At 31.9% G+C, this 13,321-nt stretch overlaps 1 protein-coding gene across 1 annotated transcript; it reads left to right on the top strand.

Moving 5' to 3' along the window:
• The first annotated feature begins 3,943 nt into the window (after positions 1–3,943).
• On the top strand, positions 3,944–5,696 carry LOC143601239 (uncharacterized). The gene is made up of 5 exons (XM_077078701.1): positions 3,944–4,050; positions 4,117–4,834; positions 4,914–5,019; positions 5,096–5,265; positions 5,348–5,696. The coding sequence occupies exons 2-5, from the start codon at positions 4,146–4,148 to the stop codon at positions 5,613–5,615; spliced, it is 1,233 nt and encodes a 410-aa protein (XP_076934816.1). The 5' UTR covers positions 3,944–4,050; positions 4,117–4,145; the 3' UTR covers positions 5,616–5,696.
• Positions 5,697–13,321: the final 7,625 nt, after the last annotated feature.

Here is a 13,321-nt window from a genome sequence, read left to right as displayed (position 1 = left end):
CCACATTTAACGATCAAGGCTAAAAGCTAAAGGCTTAAGGGCTGTTGGAGATGTGGTCGTGACTCGTGGGTGATGGATCATTTTAGCGCTATATGGTTGTCACTGATATCTTGTGGATCTTATTATAATAGGTGTTAGCATGGCATTTGTTTTTTAACTAGCATTATGCCCCCGCGTTGCGGAGGGAGTGTAAAAGCGTGTCAAGTAGCACCCACGCCACATCACCGCTAGCAAACACCAACACCGCAAAAAATTCGTATAAAAAGGAAATAGAAAAAAACAAAAAAAAAAATATAACCGAACGAAAAGTAGACGTGATAACGTTAAACTACGCACGCGAAACATAAAACATTGAGGACAATAACTAAGTCGATCTAGACAAAAGTTGATAGCCTTTCATATTTGCAACAATGTTAACCAACAAAAATAAATAAAAATAAAAACGTTGAAAAACACACGCACGTTTCGATGTGTTAACTTAAAAAAATTTAGACCGAAACGTAAAACGAAAATTTAAAAACGAAAAGTATAGTGGACCAAAGTTGAAAGTAAAAACACTGAACCACACATGCACGTTTCGACGCATTAACTCGCAAAATTTACACCGAAACTTAAAACAAAAAATTTGAAAAAGATGAAAAATATAGGAAACCAAAGTTGAAAGTTAAAAGTGTTGATGTAGAATTGTAAAAAGATAAAACTATTGGGTTAAAAGTAAAAGATTGAAATAAAGAAAAAAAAACAAAAGTGGGTATAACTCACTAAGCCTAATGTACAAATCATATTACACACTGATGTTGCTAATTATATATATATATATATAATGTAATACACGAGGAACTAGATGTTCCACGTATTACCAAAACCAAACATGCTTCATTAATTTATTTTCTATCAAACGTGATTATATACATTTTTAAGTTATTGAACACAATTTTTGCTTAGAGCTGGAATGGAGGCAATTATGTCAAGTGGTGAAACGATGGTTCAAAGTGGTGGTAACATAACAAACACTCGTATAGTTAAATGTTATGTAACTAAAATACAAATCCACAAATTACTTCAATTTTTTTTACATACAAAGCCTATACATGTGTATATAAGAAGTACACAATAAAAAAAGTTAAATAATTTAGTTGTTTTTTTTTTCATATTTGTTATCACAATATCTTAGTGTTTAGTAATGATCTCACTCTACATATATTTGTATTTTCCTTTGCGTTTTCTAAGGACGTAGTCAAGGATATGACTTTTCGAAGAAGTTGGATAAATGTTATGGATTTTGAGAAGAGTATATAGTTATCTTGGCTCATTTATTATAGTCTTAGCTTTTTCTATACTTTTGATTGTCTTAATCTTAGTTTTGCTTTAACGCAGTCTTGACGTATAGTTTTGTGAGGCGAGCATATATGTACTTTTAAGGGGATTTTTACTATATGCTATTCATGTCTATTTGCCTTTTATTCCTAGTAGTTTTTTTTTCACCATTTTAAATTATTTGTAGTTGTATGCTATTAATTTAATAGATTTGGTTTTACTGTTTTGATCCCCGCACACACTTGTATCATACATGAATATTATACCTTATATATCAAATTATTGGTTGTGGAACCAATGGTCTTTACGGAAACAACCTATCTATCTTCAGAAAACTCTATCGATAGTTTGTAATAAATGCGCTTTTATCCTCTACATTAGTTTGTTTATTTGAGCTAATAAGTTACAAATTTATCAAAAACACTTAATTAGCCATAACACATTTTAAAATATGGTAAAGTTAAAATACAAAGAGAGACAAAAAAATAAGAAATGTGAGAAGGATTTGTGGTCATACAAAAAACCCATAAAAAATTCAAAAAAATAAAAAAAAAATCATAACTCAAAATATAAATAAAAAACAAAAAAAATTAAAAAAAATCAAAATGTTTCCCCCGTCATTCCCGTTCCAAAAAAAAAACCGACGAAAAGACACAATACCAAACAAAATATAGAACAATGTTGAGTAATATAACACAATATAAAGAAAAAACACAAAACACAATGAGAAATATAAAGGCACAATGGTATTTTTTTTCAACATCGTGTTTTTTTAGAATGAGGAAGACGGTGGAAACATTTTTGCGTTTTTTATTAAATTTTGAGTTATGACTTTTTTTAATTAATTTTTCATTATTTTTTGGAGGGCTTTTCTTTTTTTGATATAAATCCTTCTCATCTTTTCTTATTTTTGTCTCCTTTATAAAATAACTTGACGCTTTAAAATAAACCAAACATTTTAGGAAAAAAAAATAAAAAGGCTACCAAAAATACATTCCTTGGAAACCAAGGTTAAATAAATAAAAATAGAAAATTAGTAAATTTTTTAAAATAAGAGGTTGTCGAACGAAAATAATAATATTGCTGTCAAAGGGCATCAGCTTTCCTTTTCCTCTCAACGCCGGAGTCCTTGGTTCCATTCCAAAGGTAATTTCATTCTCTTTATTTATGCACATTTTTATACCAATTTAGGGTTTCTAAATAATCTGCAATTCAACCGGAATCGGTAGATTCGAAACCTACATTGCTTGTCGCTGTTGTACCGTACAACACGATTCAATGGAGTCACGTTTCCTAACGCGTCAAACATTGTTAATTCGTTAAGATTGAATATTTTTTTTAGGTTTAGAATTAGGGGAAAATGGTTAAGGAAAATAAAGTTTTAATTTTGAATGTTAAGATGAACACGACAAGCAATTTTGGCGTAAAGTTATGATTTTTAAAAACCTAATTTGTGAGTTAACATATATTGGGTATTATTGATGGGGATGGGCAGTGGGCCAATGATTTCACTTTACAAAAATGCCCCTTATGTGTGAAGCAAATGAAATTGGACTATAAAAATATTAGGCCCCTATGCAATTGGGATAAAACTAGGTGTGGCAAATGCGATCCATTGGGTTGAATGGGTTGTATTGAAATGTACATAATGGGTCAGAACGGTTAGACTAAAAAAAGAAAAGGATTGAAACGGGTCAAAACGGGTTGGAGTTTTTTTAATGGAATGAGAAAAAACAGAAGAAGCTTTTTAGTTTTTTTTACTTTTTTAGTTTTTGATTTATGTCGAGTTATGATTTTTTAATTAATTTTTTTAAATTCTTTAATGAGGGGTTTTTGAAATGGGTCAAAATGGGTTGAGATTTCAGAACCCCTCAATAAAAAATTCAAAAAAATAAAAATAAATAAAAAAAATCATAACTCGAAGTATAAATCAAAAACTAAAAAGTGAAAAAACTAAAAAGGTTTCTTCCGTTTTTCTCGTTCCATTAAAAAAAACTCAAGAAATGTCAACCCGCTTCATTCCTTTTCTTTTTTTAGTCTTTTTTTAGTCTGACCCATTCTAACCCATTATATACATTTTAATACAACCCAATGGGGTCACATTTGCCACCCCTAGATAAAACCGAACCAGAAACTGAAAATAGTTTGGTTTCAGTTTTCTTGTGTTGGTTCGGTTTCGGTTTTGTCATTTGGGCTTTGAATATTTTGGGCCGAAAAAAAGTGGGCCAAAAATAAAGAATTTGGGCCTGATGTTTTTTGTTGGTTAATGATAATTATACATTTTGGTTGAGATATTTTGGTTAAACTATTGTAAATTACATAATTTTTTTTTAAAAAAAAATCTATATGTTCGGTTCAGTTCGGTTTTTGGGTCTCAGTCACACGCAAAACTGAAACCAAACCAAAAGTTTGGTTTTTACAAAAACAGAAAACCAAATTTTCGGTTTTTGTTTCAAACTTTCAATTATGTTATTACGCTGGCTTTTTTCGGTTTCGGATTGTTGTTTTTTGTTTTTTCATGCACACCGCTAGTTTAAGTTATTTGTTAAGATGCAAATATTATCAGACTTAGTCCCACAATTCCGTTGATCTAATGTTTCTTAATAATATCGCAGTAAGCAGGACGAAACTTGGCTGATCGTGTATATATAAAGACTTCACGAGGGCTGTCAATACGCACGCTTATTGGCAGCCCAAAGTCCAAAGGTATACTTCATCAGAAACCCGTTACAGGTAATAAGTTTTATTAATCAAGCAGTCAGCTTTATTATTTTATAAAATTGCTTATTTATGTGTCAGATATTCCAACATCATTTGATTCCAAGATTATGGGATCGTTGTCTGGTATTTTACAAAGACCAGTCGTTGCAGCCTTGGCTGTTGCATTAGCTTCGGTCTCTATTGAGCTTCGTGACCAAATCTGGCCATCTAAACCATTGAACACGTGTCATTCATCAGAACAACCAAGTAGATGCACACCAAGTTTAGTAAGTGAGACGAAATGGGCAAGTGTATCTGATATTGGTTTCTGTGAATCTTTCGCAACGAAAGCCGTGCTACCTATACACAATCTTAAACATCCAATGAAAAGTTTAGGCTATGTTCCATCTTTAGAGCATTTTCTCAACGTATATCGGTCAGCTGAGCTGGCAAAAGCTCCCAGACCGATTGATTATTCTACTAGTGTACCTGCAGCGTCTAAAGATGTTGTTTACGTGTGGCATTTACCGCAGCCTAATGCCATTGATTCATCTAAAAATTCCAAAATGGTAGTGGTTTTACTCGGATGGTTAGGTGCTAAACAGAAGCATCTAAAAAAGTATGCAGATTGGTATACTTCAAAAGGGTTTCATGTAATCACCTTCACGTTCCCGGTGTCTGAGATTTTAAGTTATCAAGTTGGCGGGAAAACCGAACAACATATAGATTCGCTCGTGATACATCTTTCAGAATGGCTTGAAGAAGAGTGTAAACACAATTTGGTTTTTCACACGTTTAGCAACACGGGTTGGCTAGTGTAAGCCCTTTTCATCTTGTATTATTTTCCTTTATCCAATTTCTTTTATTTTCGTTTTTTAACGCGTTTTTCCATTCAGATATGGAGCGATGTTGGAGAAGTTTCAGAGTCAAGATCATACCCTAATGGAACGGATTAAAGGATGTATTGTGGATTCTGCACCCGTTGCAGCCTCGGACCCACAGGTAACATTTTATATAAATCAAAATTTAATTATATAATTTAGAAACGATAATTATTAACTGTGAGCACACATTATAGGTTTGGGCTTCGGGATTCTCTGCTGCTTTTTTAAAGAAAAACAGTATTGCAGCAACAGGATACAGAAATAAGGACGATATTGCTGCCAAACCGACATTGCAAGAAGTGGCTTTGCTGGTGGTTTTGGAGAAATTCTTTCATGTGGTTTTAAATCTGCCTGCCATTAACAAGTATGTCTACTTAATCTTATAAATTATTTCAGGAATTAATATTAAATAATTAATATTAAATAACAGTGATTTGTTTTTTCAGGAGGCTTTCTAATGTACTAGTACAACTAAAATCAGGACAACCGAGCTGTCCACAGTTATACTTTTATAGCAGTGCAGATAAAGTTATTCCTGCGGGATCTGTGGAGTCTTTCATAGAGGTGCAGCAGAGAATGGGCCGTGTGGTTAGGTCGTGCAACTTTAAGTCAACGCCACATGTTGACCATTTTAGACATGAACCCGAGTTGTACACTACTCAGCTCTCGCAGTTTTTCAACGACTGTGTGTTTGATTCTAAAAGGCGCGATTGAAATCGCCTAAAAGATTTGGCGGTTTGACCACAACACTGATTCTTTTATTCTACATTCTTACATTGACGACGGTTTGACTTATTTTTTCGGGTTGAATATACAAGGGGGGATAGGTTTCATGTTTTGAAGACATGCCTTCTCATCAAATTCTTTGTGTTATTTGGTTACTCAAAATATATGGAATTCTGATGTTATTATGAGTCGATGCAAAATGTACAAACACTGATACATAGCCAGACAAGACCAATAAAGTTGTTGGAACTTGGACCAAACCATGTTTTATTGCAATTTAACCACTATGATGCAATGCCAATATTTGATATTCTGTGTTCATAAGTTAAAAAGGTGTTGGGGTCAGAAGTTATAATACAACTTAAATTTACCTCTTCTAATAAAGAAAAATAATTGTGGACATTTGTCACATTTTGGTTAATTCTTACAATTTTCCCCCTCCAAAACTAGTATACCCTAATATATGTAATAGATGAATAATGATTCACTTTTCTTTTACACTCTATTTATATTATATCTATATAGTTTTATAAATATAAATGTTAACATATTATTTACTATATATTTCAAAATACTTGGTGAATTCTAAAAATTAACAACAAATCATGTTTCTCATAAATAGAAAAGAATATAATTTCAAATGTTATAATTCACATATTATCTATCTATTCTAATAAAGTAAAATAAATGGGGACACTTGTTATGTTTTGGTTAATTCTCACAAATTTTTCCCCTCCAAAACTAATATACCATAATATATGTAATAAATCAATAATTATTCACTTTCCTTTTACACTATATTTATATAATATCTATATATTTTTATAAATATAAATATTAACATATTATTTTACTATATATTTCAAAATACTTGGTGAATTTCAAAAATCAACGACAAATCATGTTTCTCAAATGAAAATTGTTTCGGGTTTTTTTGTGGAAGTTAAATTTTATTTTATGGGTCAAAAGTTGGTAAATAGATTGTTTGGTACAAGTTAACTACGTTTAGGTCAAATTTTGTTAAGGGTCAAAAATGAAAATTTTGAGTATTTTTAAAAGTTTGAGAATGCAAAATAGATTTATCGTTAAATTTGTTATGGGTTCAAAGTGTTGACTTTAAAATGGCAAAAGTATGAAAGTTAGAATTTTAAACATGATTCGGGTTTCAAGTTTATCTTTAAAGGCATTTTTTGAAATAATCAAAAGGTTTGGGATTTGATAACTTGACTATTTTTCCCTCAACTATTAAAACTTAAGAAAAGATTGCGAACACTTTCGACATGCCATCCCATGCCTATCAATGCTTCTAACTTTTATAAAATTTCAAATATTTATGTCAACATAAATTTTTCCTTCAATGGTAATCAGAACGTTGTATGGGAAGCATGTCATGCAAAACTATGCTCAAATGAAACAAAATATTCACAAAATTGAATGGGTTAACATGATATTTTTTATGTTGTCATTATGACAAAGTTGAGAAGCACTCTGAAACTTATCAAAATCTTTTTTATGGAGTAGCTTAGAAAAACATAGTTCTTGAAAAACATCCATTGTTAAAATTTAATATCCTACTTTCCTTTGATGGGGGGTAAATTGATAAATATATCAATAAAGGTAATGCATCTTTTGTATTTAGACTGAGTGGTTAGAACTACTATCGTATGAGAAGTCTTATTTTTGAAATTGGTTCTTAACCAAAATTCTTTCAATTATACATATATGACACCGAGAATGAATTTTTCAATAGAAAGAAGCATTCTCGGGTATGATTTTGCACCGAAATTTTTTTATTAAGTTCATTTAAAAAAAACCATTTTGTGATATAAATAAAATTAATTTATATACACATTGTATAGATACAAGCATAGATGTAATACATTTTTTTATATACGCCATATAATTATTTGTTTTACTTATAATTTTATAATTTGAATTATCCCGTGTGTAACACGGGCTCTAAAATTAGTACTATGTATATTGTAAAAGATTGTAAAGAAAAACAAAACTCGAATATACTTTCATTTTATAAAGTAATTTTTAATCATTAAATTATAAATATATGCTTAAAAGTCAATCAATTTTTTTAAAATCAATCCATTTATCTATTATTATTGTAAATTGTCATATAAATTATAAATATACGCTTTAAATATATCCACATATTTTTTCAGTTAATTTAGTAAACTATATATATGTTAAATTGTAAGGATAGTATGTACGAATCACTTTCAGACATAACAAAGTTTATCATACTTATTTTCTTAGTTTTTTTTATCAAGGATTGTTTCGGGTTTTTTGTGGAACTTAAATTTGATTTTATGGGTCAAAAGTTGGTAAATAGATTCTTTGGTACAAGCTAACTACATTTAGGTCAAAATTTGTTATGGGTTAAAAATGAAAATTTTGAGTATTTTAAAAAATTTGAGAATGCAAATAGATTTATCATCAAATTTGTTATGGGTTTAAAGTGTTGACATGAAAATTTCAAAAGTATAAAAGTTAGAATTTTAAACATGATTCGGGTTTCAAATTTATTTTTATGGGCATTTTTTGAAATAATCAAAAGGTTCGGGATTTAGCAAATTGATTATTTTTCCCTCGGCTATTAAAATTTAAGAAAAGATTGCGAACACTTTCGATATGCCACCCCCATGCCTATCAATGCTTCTAACTTTTATTAAATTTTAAATATTTATGTCAGCTTTAACTTTTTCTTCAATAGTGAACAGAATGTTGTATGGGAAACATGTCATGCAAAACTATGCTAAAATTAAAAAAATTTTCACAAAATTGAATGGCTTAACATGTTATTTTTTATATTGTCATTATGACAAAGCCAAGAAACCATCTGAAACTTATCAAAATCTTTTTTATGGTGTAGCATATACACTATGTAATTATTTGCTTTACTTGTAATTTTATAATTTGAATTATTCTGTGTATGACACGGGCTCTAAAACTAGTATATATAATATTCAAACATTAATAATTAAATTAAAACTTAAACATTGGAAATAAAATTATAAAATAAACTAAAACTGAAAAAATATCTAGTCTGCATTGTCGGAAGGAAGCGGTAGAGACCACATATGTCCGACCAAGTCCGAACGTAGCGCGTCATGCTTATCTTTATTTTTCAAAGCCAATTGGTTATACTTTCTTTGTGTTTCGTCTACCGGTTGATATTGGGCGTTGTCTTCATCCTCGTTGTAGTCGTAAGTCGCACGTCCCTCGTCTTCAATAATCATGTTATGCAAAATACATATTGCATACATCAACCGTCTAATTTTTTTTGGGCCCATGCTCGTATTTGGTTGGCCATTACGTGTCACTTTCTTTTTATGATATCAAAACATCTATCAATATCCTTTCTTGCCGCCTCTTGAGCTTCCTTAAATCTCTTTCGTTTATCAGCTTGTGGCCATGTGAAGGATTTCACAAACATGGACCATGGCGGATATATCCCGTCACCAAGATAATAGCCGTGCTTGTATTCAATTCCTGAAACTTGAAAACTTGAATCAGACATCGTAAATTCTATGCTATTGTTGTAAAACCCCGAATGATGGAGGACCTTTTAAATCATTATTTGTACCGGCAACTCCAAAGAAGGCATGCCAAATCCATAAATCTTGTGAAACGACTGCTTGTAAGAATATAGTCGGGTGTGCATGATCACCTCGCATGTACTGACCACACCAAGCATTGGGGCAGTTTGCCCATTCCAATGCATATAATCAACACTACCAAGCATTCCGAAAAATCCGTGTTTTGTTTCATGCCAATCATATAATTTTTGAATATCGCTCCAAGTAGGACTACGTAAATATTTCTCTGTTATATAACTTAATAATATTTTTGGTAAACTTATAAACACTATCGCTTACCTTTCTTTCGGACATTTGGAGATACTCGTTCAAAGCATCATGAACCGTGTTGTATGCCATATGTCATATCGCTACAATGCACTTTTATAGAGGAGAAAAACCCAAACTAATTATTTATGTTGTGTTTAGAATGAATAATAATCGTGCTAAATGCATCATGCCACATATGATCATTTACCACCAACTGCTTTAGTTCTGTACATATACAATCATGGTATATTGCTATCTGTCCTACACTACCTACTTATTTTTATGCATAACTTACAAGTGATTACAGCAGCCAAATGTTGCCACGTACGACATTGCGTGTTCTTTATAGAAGCACTTGATCGAATAACTCATTGTGCAAATCATACTTACGTGCATCTCCATTTTTGTCATTTGATTACTGTTATGTGGTATGCCTTGGTCAACTAAAGTCAAAGTTCGTTTATTCAGTTACTTAAAGAGTTAAAGGTTGGATAAGTCCAGGGGGTTTATAGTCATTCTTATAAAGATGTTATAAGAGAAGCAGTGAAGTTGTTGCCGCTTTTACACAACTCATGTATCTAGAAGGACTAAAAGTGACAAGTTGAAGCTGAGTTGTGAGTATATTTGTTATAAGGGGGTGTTTGGGATTCCTTATTTTCATCAACTTATAACTTATAAACTTTTTGAAAAGTTAATAATAAAGTCCTGTACGGCTATACATAGGGCTGACAATTTAGACATGATACATGAATAAACGACACGAACCTACACGACTTTAACAAGTATAGGGTATGGCCTTATCAGGTTTCGTGTACTAAACAGATAAACACGAATCGACCTGTTAATATTAGTGTCCAAACAGGTAAAATACCTGTTTACATGTTAAGTACCAGTTAGTAAATAAAAATATATAACAATATATATGTTATATACCCTAAATAGTGAGCCCTAAATTTTTATATCAAACAATTGAACACGGCGCACATCATTCCAATCTAACATTAAGCAATGACGCAAAAACCCTTCTCCGATTCTCCCTCTCCAGATCTCCGGTAGTTCGGTGGTTTCCCTCCACGTCTACGTCGCAGCCCTTCGATTCTCCGGTCTACCTCTCCATATATCCGATTCTCCGGCAGTCTGGCCTTCTCGCAGTTTCAGTGGTGCCACAGCGCCACCGGCCACCGAACGACTTTCTTGCAGTTGCAGTATCGGTCTACCTCTCCACATCTCTTATCGTGTATACCTGGTCTTGATCTTAACAAGTTCTTGTCTGGGTTTGGAATACAAGTACATGTTTCATGTTCGTACAGTATGGGTATACATGATATGGTATACATGATATGCCAGCCCTAGGCATGTACAAAACCATAATGGGCTAAAGCCCTAATTACTTCTGCTTATAAAGAATCAGTTTTTCTTAGGCCCTCTCGGCCACTCCTTGCCTACCAATGTGCCATTCAAAATCAAATGTTTGATGATATTAAGAGTCAAAATCTTTGATGAGTTTATAGCAAACGATATATTAGGCTTTTCTATACCCTTGTTTTTATAAAACACATATGGTGCTCAATGCACTTGTACTTCGATTAGTTGATTATCATCTAAAGAAATCACAAACCAAACAATTTCAAATGTAATTTTTTTTATTTCATTACATTATTATCGAACTTATATAATTTATCGGCCGGCTACTAGATTTGCTACTCATTTTTGTTTACTTTCGATTTTAACTAGGGATGACAGAAAATAATGGAACCCATAGGAAAACTTGAAAACCGACACTTGGATGGGTGTTAATAAGGTATCATGTATGTAATTAACTTAAAAAATGTTATAGGTTTATGCATGTATAGTATTAGGTGATATCTAAAAATATTTAGTGCATGTTGCTAAAAATATTTCGGTGGTTAGAATTGAATCTCCTGGATTTGAAATTCCCTTCAGATCTTATGGTTTGGGTGTTTGGCTTGATGATTCGACGTTAAGTTTGGCCAAGAAAGAGATGACGGGAGCTATTCAGTTTGTAGCGTGGTGAGCTATTTGAATCTTGAAAATGACACAGTTTTCAAAAAGTGACGTCTAAAGACATGATTGTTATTTGATAAAGTTGTTTATTTTTTGTTTTATTGGTACTCGAGTATCTAAAGTGTTTAATTTCTTATTGCGGAAACACCTTCCCGAGGCAAAGATCAGGAACTGCTTTTGCAAATTGCAACATCTCATTTTTAGTGTTTATTTTTTATTACAAAATTCTGCATGTCATCGTGTGCAAGGGAAGCTTTATAATGTGACAACTTCAGGTAGAAAATTGCAAAAACTCTTTGTGTTATTTCCCATACATACCAATATGCTTATTATATTTAGGTTTGTTTAGATACTTTAAAATAATATATTTCTTTGTTAAAAACGGATACAACTGGTTCTCATGAGTAATCAGTCAATCATATACTTTATGGTATGGAACCGAACTAAAACCAATTTTACAACTTGAAACTGATATTATCAATACCCGTTTTACACATAACCCATTACTTTAGTGCGTTACTAATTTCAAAGCATATGTTTCAAACTATTACTTCATATATATTTTAGAGTTAAGTACACAAATAGTTAGTTCATGTGGTTTATCAGAAATAAAGGGGACGAATATTTAAGATCGAGAGATGTTTTTTTTCTTCTTTTTCTATATTTTGTTCATTATTTTAAAAGTTAATAATTACATAAATGGGCTCATGTAATTTGATTATATTGTGCGTTTGGCCCACTAAATGATAACGATTGTACGGTTGTACCTTATATTTTATATAAAGTATAAAATTCTCATTTTCTTTAAATTTAATTATAAACTAGAAAAATGTTAAAATATATTTGAAATTAATTTTTTTAACAACTAATGAACAGATAATTGCTTAGCTACTTTATACGGAATGATCGAATGAGAAAAGGTGCTGTCAGTTGGCCCAATCCAGTTGTACAGAGCCCTTAAGCGTCTAAAAGTTATCTCCAGTTACGGAAAAACCCACCTCTCGAAGGCCCACTGGTGGAAAAACCCGGACGCCCTCAAAGATTGAACCGGAGATCACAAAGGTTCTGGTCTTTTTCATTTAGCCACCCATGCCTAGGGCTGACAATTTAGACACGATACACGAATGATACAAACCTACACCACTTTAACAGGTATTAGGTATAGCCTTAATAGGTTTCGTGTACTAAACAGGTAGACACGAATCGACTTGTTAATTTTCATGTCTAAACAGGTAAAATACTCGTTTACCTGTTAAGTACAAGTTAGTACATGATTACGTTTTTTATAAATAAAAATATATAATAACATAATATATTATATACCCTAAATAGTTAATCCTATATTTTTATACCAAACAATTGAACGCGACGCATATCATTCCAATCCAACGCGCACAAACGCTTCTCCGATTCTCTCTCTCCTATCTCGGGTAGTTCAATAATTTCCCTCCATATCTCCGGTAGTCGTAATCCTTTAATTCTCCAGCAGTTCGGCCTCCTTACACTTATATCAGCGCCAACAGCATTAACATGTTTATGTCTTATCGTGTATATCTGCTATACGATAAGATAAACTTGACACAATATATACCTTATCCAACTTGTATAATACGGAAGTTAAGAAAGACCTGTCACCTATACTATACTGTTGGCAACATTACAAAAGTACATCACACGTGGTATCCTTATTCCTCAATCGTTGTCAGTGTCTATCGGCGCATGATCCCATTCTTTATGTCCTGTCCTGTCCTGTACCTCTTCATTCACCTCAAACAACTTATTCACAATAATAATAATAATATTATTATT

The sequence above is a fragment of the Bidens hawaiensis genome, unplaced genomic scaffold (genome assembly GCF_021521415.1).
Source record: "Bidens hawaiensis isolate Kalapana, Puna unplaced genomic scaffold, B.hawaiensis_p1.1 tig00055953_1, whole genome shotgun sequence".
In the NCBI taxonomy this organism is placed as follows: Eukaryota; Viridiplantae; Streptophyta; class Magnoliopsida; order Asterales; family Asteraceae; genus Bidens; species Bidens hawaiensis.
Note: the sequence above shows the minus strand (reverse complement) of the source record. Positions and strands in the feature narration are given on the sequence as shown.

Bases quoted from the DNA above. Each gene is read 5' to 3' on its own strand.
- LOC143601239 (XM_077078701.1), top strand. From the start codon at position 4,146: ATGGGATCGTTGTCTGGTATTTTACAAAGACCAGTCGTTGCAGCCTTG. The intron at 4,835-4,913 runs GTAAGCCCTTTT...TTTTCCATTCAG, and splicing joins AGCAACACGGGTTGGCTAGT to ATATGGAGCGATGTTGGAGA. The intron at 5,020-5,095 runs GTAACATTTTAT...CACACATTATAG, and splicing joins TTGCAGCCTCGGACCCACAG to GTTTGGGCTTCGGGATTCTC.